Source organism: Zootoca vivipara, chromosome 1 (assembly GCF_963506605.1).
Source record: "Zootoca vivipara chromosome 1, rZooViv1.1, whole genome shotgun sequence".
Taxonomy (NCBI): domain Eukaryota; kingdom Metazoa; phylum Chordata; class Lepidosauria; order Squamata; family Lacertidae; genus Zootoca; species Zootoca vivipara.
The window spans coordinates 53,683,896-53,700,649 of NC_083276.1; the positions used below are offsets into that span (position 1 = coordinate 53,683,896).

General features: G+C 42.3%; 1 protein-coding gene across 1 annotated transcript in view; it reads left to right on the forward strand.

The window, feature by feature from the left end:
• LRRC4C (leucine rich repeat containing 4C) overlaps positions 1-16,295 on the forward strand; it is a 136,389-nt gene extending 120,094 nt beyond the window's left edge. The window contains exon 3 of the mRNA XM_060278575.1: positions 13,756-16,295. Within this exon, the coding sequence (XP_060134558.1) occupies positions 13,798-15,708 (1,911 nt within the window). The 5' untranslated portion in view covers positions 13,756-13,797 and the 3' untranslated portion in view covers positions 15,709-16,295. The remainder of the gene's footprint in view (positions 1-13,755) is intronic.
• Positions 16,296-16,754: the final 459 nt, after the last annotated feature.

Consider the following 16,754-nt stretch of genomic DNA (forward strand, 5'->3'; position numbering starts at 1 on the left):
GTTTGGACCTTTAAATAACTTTTTTAAACAACAACAACAAAATAAATAAATCAGACTTTTTGTGGTGAGGAAAATATGAAGTTAATGCGCAATTAATGGGAAGGTGTGTAAACACCACACTCTCCATCTGTGGACCTTCCAAATCTGTTATGGGCTTTTCCTCAACCCTCCAGAACAGATGGGGTGGATTCTTGGAGAAGATGGCAGGAGTTTCGTTTCTCAACTGGAAGTCATTGTGCAAGTAGGCTTTGTTGGGTGCAACCCTTTGTTTTCCCCTTTCTTGTAAGATTGAAGCATAATTTGAGATCGCTCAAATGCCCCTGTTTTTTACTTGGTTCTTCTCTCGCTACTACCTGCCCAGGTCCCAGGTCCCCCCACAATCTTAGTAGATTCCTCTCATCCTTTAGCCTTGCATTCCTATTTACCGTAGCTCTGTAGTTGAATCAATCTAGTGACATGCTCATCTGCTTTTTAATTATTTAAAGCTTCTGTTCATTTTTGTCATATCAGAATTTGCTGCTCCAGCAAACAGTTGGCTCCAGTGAAAATTTTCTTATTGTCTCTGTCCTGAGAGTCAAGGCCTAGTAACTGCACTTGATGTGAATGATGTGATTAGCAATCATGTTGTGTTGCTTAAAACACAAAACACCAGACACAGAGGCAGAGGCAGGATTTTCCTCAGGAGTACAATTGTCCTCAGGCTAGGAGAGTTTTACATTTTCCCTTCCCAGTCACATTCTCAGTGAAAATTCCCCCGAAGCAATTTGCATTAGGAAAAAAAAATCCCATTGGTGCTAATGGAAACTTTTCTCCTAATGTAAATTGCCACAGGGGACAGATTTTTCCATCAATATTGTGGCTAGGGAGGGAAGCCTTAGCAAACCCCTCATGGGACATTTCCCCCTTCCCCAAGCCTGGTATTTAACTTAAAAGCCACAATGTACGGTAATTGATAACCAGGCCATTCATATAGCCTTTGGTGAGGTCCTCAGGACTGAATTTAGCTTCCATGTTGCTGTAACTTATCTACTTCACTTAAGAAATGGCAAACAATAGCTGAGCTCCAGTTTTTTCATTCAACCTTTGTACAGCCAAGCTTCTTATTGACTTCAGTGGCTAATACTGTCTCTTAAGACTGTGTCCATGGCTCTTCAACTTTTAACTCAAAAAATCCATGTTGAGTGCTGCTAGTTTCCCCCCCCCCTGAGTCATCACACTGCTTTCTTAATTTTATGTCACTTGCCACCTCTAAAATCAACTTGAGCTGTTTTCCCTGTTGCAATATTGAAACAGATGCAAATATTGTACGCAGGAGTGCCTGTGACCTATTCATTGCTCAGCAGTGATAGATCTGGTAATAATGTGCTTGAAATTCTGGCTGTGCTGTACTTCGTAACACACGGAGTTTAATTGAAAATACACTCTGACCTTGGTTTTGTTCACTGGGCATAGAAAGGACATAATTGCCGTGAAGCTGCTGAGAGACATTATTTCAAAATGTCATATTGCTAATTTTGGATTTACAAGTCCCTCCTACAGAAAGAAAATCCCCAAATACCAATATAAAAACCAACAACAGTGTGTTGCTGTTACATAAAACGTCAATAAAACAAGTAATTTTCCAAAAAATTAACTTCTTGCTCCTCCATACCTATTTTTTGTCTCCAAAATGCCATAGCAGTATTATAATTTTATTCCTCCTAACAGTCGGATGCTCATTCATAATTACATAAACAGCTTGTAAACTGTAGACCACAAAATGTCTATGTTCCGATCTTACATTCAGAACGTTTCCATAGTTACCAAGGACAAGAGGTATAGTCACCGTTTGCCGGACAGCAGGTTTTTAAGCATTCCCATCCGTGGCCTTTCATGCAATATAGGGTGGTCACCCCAAGTATATGTGCCCTACGATGAGTTTCCAGGCTGGGAATGTGACATTATGTAATAGAATGGAACGGTGACTGCTTCAGATCTGAAAGTGTTTTGCTATGTCAGTTCACTCTAGTATGAACCAGAATTTCATAACCTGGGTGACTTAACTTTATCCATCCCATCATTCTTTGCTGGGTGATCCTTGTGTAAATTCCAAAATGCACTTAGCAAGGACAGTTCTCTCATAGAGTAAACCTATGCATGTATACTTGGAAGCAAATTCCATTCAGTTCCCCAAATATGTGTGTATAGCAGGTGCACTCCAAATGTGGTTGGGATAGCAACTCCTATTTGGCCCTAACTAGCAGAGCCAGTAGGCAGGGAGGGCCACAGGTTAGCCATCCTGGTTTATAAGATTGAACCCTTAAAATATCCTCCCCCTTTATTCTTTTTGTGACCAGCCTCCCAAGACTATAAAGCAGGGAAACAATGGTGTGAGAGTTGCTTCCATCCAGCAGTGCCTCTCAGTTAAACATGCCGAACTTTTGTCCTCTTCCTTAGTGTTGCTCCCAACTTACTGTTTACTGATAAAGGGATGGGTTGCAGTTTACTAGAGAGTTGTTTGTTACTCAGTTGTACTGTTGCAAACCCTCCAAGTGTCCCTATTTTCCAGGGATGTCCTTGATTTAGAGAAGCCATCCTGGTTTCTGATTTGATCCTGGAATGTCTCCTTTTTCCTTAGGATGTCCCTATTTTCATTGGAGAAATGTTGGAGGGTATGGAGTTATCCAACCCCTGAGCCATCTAAAGGCAATCCTGTATAGGGAAGGTGGTTTTTTAAAATGTTTAATGTTTTATAATGTTTTTAATATATGTTGGAAGCTGCCCAGATTGCTGGGTCAATAAAATGTGTGGGGTATAAATAGAATGGAATTGGCCGTCCCTATTTTCATCAGAAAAATGTTGGAGGGTATGTTGCTGCTCCCATCCATGCTCTGCTTTACCCACTGTGTGCTACCATCCTCTCTAGGAAGCGCTTCAGGGCTCAGAAGTGTTCTCACACGGTAAGGCCCCAGTCAGGTATTCTTCTCTACTTTGTTGCTGGTATGTTTCCAGGCCCAGTTCATGGCGCTCACATTAATATTTTAAACCCCAAATGACTCACACACTGAATATGTGAAAATGGCCTCCTTTGCCACAGATCCTCTCACAGATGCTAAGATGGGCAAAGAGGGCCCTTATGGTAGTTCCACTCCCTCAGAGGCTCAGGAGGAGACAGGTGACCTGGAAGAGGGTATTCTCTGTGGCAGCCCCTAAGTTGTGGAACTCCCTCCCTACAGAGGTGTGTCTGGCATCTTCATTATAAAGTGGTACCTCAGGTTAAGAACTTAATTCATTCTGGAGGTCCGTTCTTAACCTGAAACTGTTCTTAACCTCCCGCTGCCACCACGCCGCCACCACCACACGATTTCTGTTCTCACCCTGAAGCAAAGTTCTTAACCCGAGGTACTATTTCAGGGTTGGCGAAGTCTGTAACCTGAAGTGTCTGTAACCTGAAGCACCTGTAACCCGAGGTACCACTGTACAATTTTTAGCAAATGCTGAAGAGACACCTCTCTACCCTGACCTAGCATCCACCCTAGTTTTTGTGATGTTTTTGAGATATGATTCTTAAGTGTTCATTTTAAAACAAACCCTGAGACCTTAGAGCGAAGGGCAGGTAATAATTTATAACAACAACAACAACAACAACAACAACAACAACAGATACTTTTGGAAGTATTCCTGTGCTCCACTCACGTTTCCCCTTCTTATGAGATGTTGCTCAATCTGTGGGGAAAACTCTGCTCCGCTATGAAGTCAGCATAAAAAGTGATTGGGGAGGACTATATGGGGCTACCGTGGGAAAGGTGGCTCACACTGAGTGAAAGAGACTTGAAGAAGTGGGCAAAGAGAGGGTATACCTGTATAGAGGCATTGGTAAGTTGTTAGTAAGAGTAGTATTCAAATGTCAAGTGAAAATGCAGAATAAATAATGGCTCAAAAGAATGGGGATATGCAGATTCCCCCCCCATAGGAGTGTGCAATAGGAGACTGCCTGGATGGATGTTCAAGCAGCAGCAGCAGGAGAAATGCAACTCCCCAGCCAAGGCAGAATCTGATTTATTGGGAGAACGCACAGATGGCCCCCTTCTTTCCTGCTTCCCACACATTTCTTGTACTTTCTGGCTTTGCTCACTTGCTCAGCCTCATCCCAGTTGCAGCAGCATTATCCCAGTTTCTGGTGCATAAGTACGCAACAATAGCCCTGCTGGATCAGCTCAGTGACCCATCCAGTCCAACATCCTGTGCTCACAATGGCTAACCATATGCCTGTAAGCAGGACTGGAGTACAACAGTGCTCTCCCTTCCTGTGGAGCCTCTGATCATCAATGAAGAGTACAGCCATTGGGGCTAGTAGACTTTGACAGCTTTAACCTGCAACCTGGAGAGAGTCTCCTCCTATGAGTTGAGAACTGGCCTCGTGTATGTTCTGCAAGACTCCACACGCAACCGGGCACACATGACAGACTCCAGTCTGCTTGCATATGCTTCCCTGGGAGTAGGTTTAATTCAATGAAATAGTTAGGGCTAGTGTGGAGCTAACTGTGTGAATTTTCAGACTAATAACTTATTACAAGCTAACCACTGAGCACATTGATACTTGCTTTTGATTTTTGAGTAAATGTAGAACATGCATAGATGATCCCTTTGTTCAGAAAATGCTGAAAAAGCACCTATTTGTTGTGACCTTTGACGCCAGATACATATTTAGGACCGGCCCTATTCTTCTGTAAATTGTTTTAGCTAGCTTTAATATTGTATTTTTATAGCATTGGAAGCAGCCTTGGAACCTCACAGTGAATGTCAAATATGAAAATGAAGATGATGATAAAAATAAATAGTGCAAATGCATGGGCACTGATGGAGTTACTTGGCAGTGATAGGACTTTTTACATGTCCATGGGCACTTTCTCTGTGGGATGGTGTGTGTGCTTATGGGTGCGTGCGTGCGTGTAGCCCTGCCCACTTTTGGGATGTGGCCCCAGACGACTTGCCTGGGGTTATTGCTGCCCTCTGCCTGAAATGCTTCCCTCTCCTGCAGAAAATGAACTTTAGACTCCTGAGTTTAAAGCTTTGGGGGCTTCACTGAAGTTATGTTGCACATATATTTTTAGCTCAGCATTGATTTCTCAACAGCATACTTTTAAAACAACCCTTTTGACCCAACTCTGTTACTTAAGTATCTTACTTAGAAATCAAATTCAGATAACTTTCACAACTCCTTAAATATTGAAGACTAGCTGCACACGAAGAGCCAACACAAAGGGATCATTTTAAACTGCACTCCTAGATGAACAAGTTATTTTGTCATATTAGGGCTGGAGAGTCCAAAACTCAAGCATCCATTCAGCAATGAAGCCCACTGGGCCGATCACTATATCTGACTATCCTGCCTCATAAGAATTTGTGAAAATAAAAAAGGGGGAACCATGTATGCTGCTGTTTTGAGCTGCTTGTAGAAAAGGAAAGGCACAAGTGAACAAAAATACCCAGTCATTTCTGAAAAGCTTTACTATTTGAGAACCTAGGCCAAATCAGTCCCCTGCAGGATGCTTTCTTATCAGCCTAGAAGCAAAAGTACAAAAGGAAGGGACTAACTTCTGGAGCATTAATGATTTGGAGGAATTTTGTTCAAAGGTGCTAAAACTTTTTCCCACTGCGACCCTAGGTCTGTTCTGCCAGAAGATAGGCTGTTGTCAGTCTAGAATTGCTGGCCCTCAAAGGAGCACTCTTTCCAAGTACAAAGGAACACTATGTGAATTACTTTGGACCATTTAATCAAAATAACAGAGTGCCCTCATAAGGTACTAAGGGAAGCGGCAGTGACAAAAATTACAGCTATTACAGAAATGAAGTTTTGCTGTGAAAGGAAACAAAATGGCCACTTACTAATTGACTTTGAAGGCAGAAGTAGGAGGGGTTTCAGGGTTGCCATTCGCAGATGCTACATGGCAATTCCTTGGATGCTGAGAAAGGAAAGGGAGGTGGGGTGCTATAGTGTGAACTGAAATGCTGGAGAGCTTTAACTTTATTTCCTTATGCTTTTTCAGAACATAGGTGAGGACAGCAAGATCCTTAGTGCTGTGTGTATATTTTGGTAAATCCAAATCCATTGTTGACTTCCTCAACCTTGCCAGGGCTTTACCAGAAGGAGAGATTACATTGAGAAACTAGCTGAGTTCATAGATCAAAAACTAGTTATAGCCCTGGCTGACTAAAGTCTTTTGCTCTTGCTTAACAGAAGACTGGTTCTATGCTTTAGGTGAATTTTAAAGAACTTCTCGTAAATGGCATCCAAAATAGCAGCATTCTCCATTGCCAGTCAAAAGGCTTTGATTAAATTAGGAACTGGAGTTAGATTGAGCACAAACGATTTTAGGAATTTCCACGCTGCTGTCCATTTTAATAGAGGGTTTGGCAGGAAACTTTCCAGTTCACATTGTCCTGGTTTGCTAGATCCTTGCCAACCAACCTTTCAGAAAAAACAACAACATCTTGAGCCAAGGTGTTCATGATGGGACTCACAAATGATGATAAAATAGTGCTCTCCAGCAACACTAACTATTTGTGGAGTGGGATGGCTGTGTTTATGTGCTACCTCATGCATATGTGTTTAAACCTTTCTGAATATTGGTTTAATTAGTAAAACAAAACAAAAATTCGGAATTAGACATTGCTTCTTGTTTATATGTACTTAATTTAATGTTCATGTGTCGTACCTTGACAGTACTTTTGAGGGCTGATTCAGTGAGATATGGTAGATAATAGATAGATGGATACAAACACTGTCATCATTTACTGTTTTCAGAATACAGTCATTGGATAGAGAGGTATCTTGTGCTATTTTTAAGGCTGTTTTTATTTTTTCTCAGATTCAAACGAACCTGCAGGTATGTTAGTAATATGTTGATAATTGTTTACAAAGCAAATCTGTATCTGGAGCTCCTTTTAATTACAGAGGTGTTGCTATTTAATCATTACCAGGTGAAATATTTATTGGCATGAAACCACTGCATTCAGAATACCCTGATGCGATTTTGATATATTCTCTTCAGTGAGCACACGTGGTTCATAAACTCGGTGGTCTGAATATTTACGAGGTTTCTGTTTCCTGAGTTACTTTGGATTTTTCTTTGATTAGCTGTCTGGTCTTCCTTTATTTCCCTCTTGTTTGTTCCTTATGATGTAGTCCTTGAGAATAAGGAAACTCAAAAACAGCAGAAAGCCTTCAGAAGATCAATTTCCCTTCAGGAGTTACTGAAGTGAGGCTTAGATAGCTCAAGGATTAACAATCCATTAGAAAACCTTGTGTCATTAAACCACTGATTTGTATCTTAAAGTGGTCAGTAGAAATTTCAAGTTACAAACTCTTGATTTAAAGTAACTTGGCTAGATTGTTATGAGTTGGAATGATAGATAATATAATTTATCAGAGGTCAAACTCTAAGGTCTTGTCCCATGCCTAGAAAACATGAGTCCAAGCAGTGTTGTTGTTCCACTTGACCCACGCTTTCTAGACATGGGTATGAGCTGTTTTCCCCTTGTCTTGCTCCTTTCCCAGGGAAAACCCACTCTTTAGCTTTAAATCATAACAAACGGCAGTCCATGGAAAACCTGATTGCCAACTACACTGGCTGAGTACTAAAGAGCAGATTTCCTCCATCGGAAGCAGCAGGACAAGAAGAAGTGTGGTGAAGCCCTAAATAGTATTCATTTAGCAAATAACTTTTCCATTTAACATGTTCTGTTAAAGGCGTTCCGTGTACACTCAAACTCCAAAATGCTGGGAGGGGAGAATATTTATTTTAGTTTGGTTTAGTTTAGTTTTGAATTTATAAATGACTCTACATTCAGAGACTACCCAAGTAGTGTACAGAAATAGAATAAAATACAGATCATAAAACAGTGTTAAAACCTAAACTTCTAGAACTCCATTGACAGCACTCTGTCTGATGATTGTACTTGCATTCTCATTTCCCTTTAAAAAGGTAAAGGGACCCCTGACCATTAGGTCCAGTCGTGACCGACTCTGGGGTTGCGCACTCATATCGCATTATTGGCCGAGGGAGCCGGCGTATAGGTTCCAGGTCATGTGGCCAGCATGACAAAGCCGCTTCTGGCAAACCAGAGCAGCACATGGAAACGCCGTTTACCTTCCCGCTGTAGCGGTTCCTATTTATCTACTTGCATTTTGACGTGCTTTCGAACTGCTAGGTTGGCAGGAGCTGGGACCAAGCAACGGGAGCTCACCCCGTCACAGGGATTCGAACTGCCGACCTTCTGATCAGCAAGCACTAGGCTCAGTGGTTTAACCAAAGCGCCACCTGGGTCCCTCATTTCCCTTTAGGGAAATGTATAAGTTAGTATAATTTAGCACACCCTAAATACATTTTATGTTCACCATCTCGAAAGTGTTGTTATATCTTCTGTTATAGATATTCTTATAACTGGAATAAACAGTGCTATGGCTTCTTCAGTGAAGGTCCTCACCATTTTGCATTCCTCGCTTACTATAGTTTTAGATAATAAGCATCTTTGGTAGTTACAAAAGTGAATGCCACATCAGTGTTTGGTTTACAACATGCTAAATACTTGAAACTCCTGGGACCAGATGCAACTAACCCACTCCGCAAGCAGAAGCCCTTAAAATGTCTTCTGCAAGTGTGATGGGGATTACCTCTCCTTTTCCTCCCCCATGACTCCCACAAATCCACTCTGGGAAATCCACTCTATGTGGGAAGAGAGGAAGGGAGGTTACTGCATCAGGCATGAAGATAGGTCAGTGGAAGCATAACAATCTCCTTACTGCTATGTTGAATTCCATCATTGCCTGGCAGCCAAGCGCTACTCATATTGTGGAACCCATTCATTTAAAGACCCCCATTCACTAGGAAAACAAGTATCCTCTGCATCATCCATAATTCCCACCACAATCTTTTATCCAATCTTGATATGATACATCTTATTGTTTGGATGGGGATGCTGTTCAGTAATGTACTTTACATGTTTAAAGTTGAACCTGAAACCTTTTACATGTAAAGTACATTACTGAACAACAGCCCCGTCCAAATGATAAGATGTATCATATCAAGATTGCTACTTTCCAGCTCTGATATGAACTGTAGCAAGCTGGATTTTGTTACATTATTGTTTTCATGGAAACACTATAGAATAATTGAGAGAGGACTTTGGTCCCAGGTTTCCTTTATCCGTTTTATCACCAGCTAATGTGATTCATTGTTCAAGCATAGTCCCTTAGGGGAAAAGAGTAGGCAAGACAAAACAAAAAGACAAATGAGCAACATTCTTTTTAGTTGCTTCTCTGCTAGTCTTTCAAAATAAAAGTTGTGCCGCACAAGTGTGTGTGTGTGTGTGTGTGTTTACTTGGAAATAGGTCCGTTCTGTTAAAAGCGGGGTGTTTTTAACAACTGTAGCCTTAATGTGTCATTCTGTGCCAAAATCCGCTCAAGGGTTGCACTTTATACAACCATAGCTCTCCTACACTTCCCAGCGCCTAACTACTGGTATACGTGATGCTAATTGTGTCACTTGCAATCACATTATTAGTTTTTCTGTAGTTAATTTCAGGTATGGAGCTCAACTTTTATTAAATTGCAGTGTGTGGGGAGGCTGGGCCTTTCTTTCCCCCTGAAACCTAACTGCAGCATGGGGGGAGCATAGCTGCCAAGTCTCCCGTTTGTCGCGGGAAACCCCCGTTTCCCGCTGTTATCCCCAGCGCCGTCTTAAGCGCCCCCGGAGTCGTGGTGCGCCGGATCACTCCGGCGCCCTCCCGCCCCGTTCCGGCGCCCTCCCGCCCCGTTTCCCAGCGTGGTGGGTGGGTGGGTGCCGCGCGCAGCGCGGGTGCAACAAGCACTGCTGCGCGGCAGGTGGGCGGGCAGGCGCAGCTGCGAGTCGGACCGGTCAGCCAGCAGGTGGGCACAGCTCGCGGCGCCCTCCTGGCGGGCCGGCGCCATGGTGCCCTGCGCCATCGGGGGTCTACGATGAGCCGGCCCTGGTTATCCCGAATTGATTATATCCCGCAAAGCTCCTGTCGGCGGCCATGTCACAGCTCCCGGCTCCTGGCTGTCTGCGCATGTCTGGACATGTGTAGAAGTGACTTCCAGTGCCGCTCTGCCCATGTCTCGGCACCCGAAATCGGGTGCCGCCAGCAGCAGAAGTCGCCTCTACGCATGTCCAGACATGCGTAGAATCGACTTCCGGTGCCGCGCCGCCGCTGATCCCAGATTTTTCAATCCGGGAGTTGGAGGGTATTGGGGGGTCGGGTCATCAGATCATGAAAGAGGAGGGAAGTGTTAAATTTCTACCTCCATGCCTAAAAACAACAACAACAACAACAACAAGAAGAACAACAACAACACTCCCTTCTTTTCCCAAGGACCCAACAACACACCATGTATGTGTGCCTCAGCAACCATGACTATGGGCCCAGAACAGTTATTATGATTTCAGCAACCTTGCTACTGCAGCCATGAAAATTGGTATTGAGTATGTACATGTACCTAGCAGTTCAAAAGCACGTCAAAGTGCAAGTAGATAAATAGGTACCGCTACTGCGGGAAGGTAAACGGCGTTTCCGTGTGCTGCTCTGGTTCTCCAGAAGTGGCTTTGTCATGCTGGCCACATGACCTGGAAGCTCCCTCAGCCAATAATGTGAGATGAGCGCCGCAACCCCAGAGTCAGTCACAACTGGACCTAATGGTCAGGGGTCCCTTTACCTTTACCTTTATGTACATGTTAGGATGCGGGTGGCGCTGTGGTCTAAACCACAGAGCCTAGGGGTTGACGATCAGAAGGTCGGTGGTTCGAATCCCCGCAATGGGGTGAGCTCTCATTGCTCAGTCGCAGCTCCTGCCAACCTAGCACTTTGAAAGCATGTCAAAGTGCAAGTAGATAAATAGGTACCACTACAGTGGGAAGGTAAACAGTGTTTCCGTGAGCTGCTCTGGTTCGCCAGAAGCGGCTTAATCATGCTGGCCACATTACCCGGAAGCTGTATGCTGACTCCCTTGGCCAGTAAAGCGAGATGAGTGCCGCAACCCCAGAGTCATTTGCGACTGGACCTAACGGTTGGGGTCCCTTTCCCTTTCCCTTTCCCTTTTTATGTACATGTTAATGGTGACATCAAAGCAAAGAACACATTGCACAAAAACATGTTGCACAGAGACACTTAATAATTTTCAGTGTTCCGGTCTACCCCAGGAGGTTGTGGACTCTCCTTCCTTGGAGGTTTTTAAGCAGATGGTCATTTGTCATGGATGCTTTAGCTGAGATTTCTGCATTGCAAGGGGTTGGACTAGATGAGCATGGCCATCCAGACAGTTTCTGGGGTTTAGCAAGCACAACCTTTGTCTCAGTTCAAGTGTTGCAAATTGGAATCATAGAATCATAGAGTTGGAAGAGACCACAAGGGCCATCCAGTCCAACCCCCTGCCAAGCAGGAGACACCATCAAAGCATTCCTGACAGATGGCTGTCAAGCCTCCGCTTAAAGACCTCCAAAGAAGGAGAGTCCACCACACTCCTTGGCAGCAAATTCCACTGTCGAACAGCTCTTACTGTCAGGAAGTTCTTCCTAATGTTTAGGTGGAATCCTCTTTCTTGTAGCTTGAATCCATTGCTCCGTGTCTGCTTCTCTGGAGCAGCAGAAAACAACCTCTCTGGGAGCCTGCACACTCTTGCATTTCTACAAAACCATAGTTTAGCTCTGCAAACCAGCTATTGTAAACATGTGTAGGACTGCAGTGTCAGAAATGGCAAAACACACCAGATTCATTTCAATAAACAGTGTCCTAGCACCTGCTGAGGTTCCTTCTTTCTGCTCTTTTCTCTTGCTCTTTGGTGCTGCTTTCCGTTTTTTCATTCTAACCCGGTGCTTTTAACCTCTAGTCTCTAAGGAAACGTGTGGAACACAGTCTTCACAGTGCTGCACAAAAGCTTTAATAGTTTCTTGTTACTGCAAGAAGCTAGTGTCAAACATGCATAAGTAAATTCATAAATATATATTATCTGATTATAAAAACCACCTTTTACTAAATAGACTACTATGTGAATAATAATATATTTTCACCCTTCCCCCCCCCAAAGTATACCATTTCCACCTCCACCTCCTTACTACAAAATGAAACAATTTGAAGCTTAAAATGAAAAACCTTTGGCTGGTAGTATTTTTGTTCAACTAAATGCATGTATTATGCATCTGTGTGCTTTGGGTTATAAATGTGCTTGGCGCTTGCTGTAATTTATAAGACTTCACTTTTGGCTGATTTATAGGAAATTTCATTAATCTCTACAGCACAGGGACCTTGCAGTGAGTAGCAGATTGAAAATGAAGCCAGGGCTGGGTTTTTTAGAAGCTACCACAAATGAATCAGCACTGAGAGACTTTGAATAGTAATGATCATTTGCAGAGTCGAAAGGTCTTTTTTCACTTACACTAAGATCCGAAAGAAACATTTTTGGAGGCAACACTGAAATTGCTAACCCTGCAGCTATGGGAGATATATATTTTTTCTGTCGTTTAAATAGCCATTCTTTATTCCTGTGTTCAGCACACATTTACTAATGAGACTTTCTCTGCTGCTATGGCCAAATATGAGGATAGTAGAGAGTGTATCAGGAAATCAGATGAGTCTGCTTAATGGTGGGAGAGAGCTGATGCTCAGCTCAGCAGTTCACAGAAACTCCTTTTTATCTGCTTTCCTGAAAGAAGCAAACAATAAGCATTTGGTGAGCATTTCTATTCAAGTAGTAAAAGCTTTACTTGCACCATCCCTCAGTTCTGTGTTGTGTACACCATGGTGACTGTCCTTTAGGGGAAATAGCACAGGAAGCAAAGGCAACAGGAGCCTGCAGATTTGAAGGTGTCATATAGACCCTACACACATGTCAATCCTATACTCATGCTTGTCTTTTAATCACTGCTCTTGGTAAACTACACTGGTTTTGCATTCAAACAATTGTCTCGACTTCTTCCCATGTTTTTAAGCAGCAATGAAGTTCCAAAATGTACTGTTCTTGGTTCTTGTTCTAAACTTATTCCCTGACATGTTGGGTCCCCATCTTAATTGTTAGAATTTCTGTATCAGCTGAAAAACAAACATGGGCTATGAAATTTCGGTTCTATTCTATGCATGGCTTCATGGAAGTTCTTCTTGATAAAAACAAAAGCAAAAAAAACCAACCAAGCATATATCACAACAACGATAGTGTTGCATTTTCATTTATTATTATTATTGTTCATTTGCAGAATTTTTTCATGATTTCCAGTATTGTATTCAATTGTGTCCCTTTGCTGCCAGAAACAACAGAGGCTTCCATCAGCAGAATGGGGAGGAAGGCAGGTCTTGACAATTCTCCCTCTCCCCTCCTTGTGGCCCCCTCAATTCTGTTCCAGAAGATTGAAAGGCCCTTCAGAACAGTGTGCGGAAGGGGTGCAGAGCGCTGCAAAAGGGAGGAAGAATTGGCACCACCGGAAACGATCTTATATTTCAGTTAGAATTGTATTTCATTTTTTGTGTTATTTTCTTTTGGTGACTAGATTGGATAATTCAACAGAGAGTTCAAAGGATCAAGTACAAATTTTAAGCCTCTGTTAGTATATTAAGATGCATTCCCCATAAATTTGTAGGCAGGTGAATGGAAACTTATGTGTATCAAGTATTTCATAAAATCACCATTTTAAAAATAAAGTTGAGGAAATTGTAGTGCAAATTAACAATCAGAGCTAATATGATCCTTCTTTATTTGTTTCTTTCAGACTATTGGAACTCCTGAAGGACCAACACCAAATAAATTATGAATGTTGAACAAGATGACCTTACATCCACAGCAGATAATGATAGGTCCTAGGTTTAACAGGGCCCTATTTGACCCCTTGCTTGTGGTGCTACTGGCTCTTCAACTTCTTGTGGTGGCTGGTTTGGTCAGAGCTCAGACTTGCCCGTCTGTCTGTTCCTGCAGCAATCAGTTTAGCAAAGTAATTTGTGTGAGGAAGAATCTGAGAGAGGTCCCTGACGCCATCTCCACAAACACACGGTTATTGAATCTCCATGAGAACCAGATCCAAATCATTAAGGTGAATAGCTTCAAACACCTGAGACATCTAGAAGTCTTGCAGCTGAGCAGAAATCACATTAGAACAATTGAAATAGGGGCCTTCAATGGTCTGGCTAATCTCAATACTTTGGAGCTTTTTGACAATCGTCTTAGCACCATCCCAAATGGGGCTTTTGTGTACTTGTCAAAACTGAAGGAGCTTTGGTTGCGAAACAACCCCATTGAGAGTATTCCTTCTTATGCTTTTAATAGAATCCCTTCCCTGCGAAGGTTGGACTTGGGGGAATTGAAAAGGCTTTCATATATCTCAGAAGGTGCCTTTGAAGGTCTGTCCAATTTGAGGTATTTGAACCTTGCTATGTGCAACCTTCGGGAGATCCCTAACCTCACGCCACTTGTAAAACTGGATGAGCTAGATCTTTCTGGGAATCACTTAACTGCTATCAAGCCTGGGTCCTTTCAAGGATTAATGCACCTTCAGAAATTGTGGCTGATCCAATCCCAGATTCAAGTGATTGAAAGGAATGCCTTTGATAACCTTCAGTCGCTAGTGGAGATCAACCTGGCCCACAACAATCTAACACTACTGCCTCACGACCTCTTTACACCTCTCCGTCTAGAAAGGATCCACCTTCATCACAACCCTTGGAACTGCAACTGTGACATCCTGTGGCTCAGCTGGTGGATTAAAGACAAAGCACCCTCCAACACTGCATGCTGTGCCCGTTGCAACACGCCTCCTAGCTTGAAAGGGAGGTACATTGGTGAGCTGGACCTGAATTACTTCACGTGCTACGCTCCTGTGATTGTGGAGCCACCAACAGACCTCAACGTCACTGAAGGCATGGCTGCAGAGCTGAAATGCCGAGCATCAACATCCCTGACCTCTATATCTTGGATTACTCCAAATGGGTCTGTTATAACACACGGGGCTTATAGGGTTCGGATTTCTGTGCTCAGCGATGGCACGTTAAATTTTACAAGGGTGACTGCGCAAGACACGGGCTTGTATACGTGCTTGGTGAGTAACTCTGTTGGGAATACCACAGCTTCTGCAACACTCAATGTAACTGCACAGGAGTGTATTACTTATTTTTCAACCATCACAGTAGAAACTGTGGAACCTTCTCAGGATGAGGCGCGGACAACAGAACAGGTTTGGCCCACACCAGTCATTGAATGGGACACCACCAATGTGACAACCTCTCTCACACCACAGAGCACAAGGTCAACGGAAAAAACATTCACCATCGCTGTGACGGATTTGAGCAATGGGATTCCAGGAATAGATGAGGTTATGAAGACTACCAAAATTATAATTGGTTGTTTTGTGGCAATCACTCTTATGGCAGCGGTGATGTTGGTCATTTTCTACAAAATGAGAAAGCAACATCACCGGCAAAACCACCATGCTCCAACACGAACTGTAGAGATCATTAATGTGGATGATGAGCTTACAGGTGACACGCCTATAGAAAGTCATTTGCCCATGCCAGCAATAGAGCATGAGCACCTAAATCACTATAACTCTTATAAGTCTCCTTTCAACCACACAACAACAGTTAACACAATAAATTCAATACACAGTTCAGTGCATGAACCATTATTGATCCGAATGAACTCGAAAGACAATGTGCAAGAGACTCAGATCTAAAACATTTACAGATTTAAAACACAAGACAGTTTATTAAACAAAAATGACACAAATGACTGGGCTAAATCTACTGTTTCAAAAAAAGTGTCTTTACAAAAAAAAAGAAATTTATTTATTAAAAATTCTATTGTGAGAGAAAGCAGACAAAATTATGTGTATTCCTCAGAACCTCTTTTTGCTGCACTTATTTACCCTACTTCTTTCCCTCCCCTTTCTTCTTACCCCTTCCCAAGCCCATTTGCCATATTTTTCATAGAACAACTTGATTCTCTAAAAAAAAAAAGATTAAAAAAAACTGGTCTAGGGATTTTTGTAAGAATTCTGTTAACGCTTTGGGAATTTTTATGGTGAATTCTAGTGGTGAGATTCGGTCTATTTTGTCTTTCTTCATTTCATTTTCTTCTCATGCCCTTTTTGAAATGGTTCAACAGGGAAATGGATGTTAGTGGTAGATTCATAAGAACAATCAAGGAACAGCAACAGCAAAAATAACAAAATATTTTATTTTTATTTTTCACATAATGACCTGTTCTGTATTTCCTGAAGGGACCATTCTGTGGAAGAAGAAAACAGAAAACAAAAACAATCCAAGAAATTAATTTTCATGTGAGCATCTATAAAACCCATGATCTTTTAAACAATTCTAGAACCAGGATTTGTAGTTCAAACACTAAAATAAGATTATAAATAAAATATTGTTGGTTTTTTCTGTATTTGGACAGAAATCATTTTTAGTGTTGCTTCTGATGTCAAAAGGTGGTTAAAAATTCTACATTCCCCTCTCTTGCATTTTCCTAAAAATAAGAAAACTTTATAACTTACAACAGTTTGGATTTTAACTGATCATTAGTAATATATTTACTTTTAGTCTATGTAAACATTGGCATACCATGTGTGAAGAATAGTGGCCCAAATCAACCTGGTTCACATTGTATTGGTGGTTTGTGACCTGCTGCAGCCTAATTCCATCCCACCCTGCTCAGATAATGTGAAAAGTCCTGGACCACATGGAACGAGCCCATGCTGTGGTGCTTCCATACACCTAC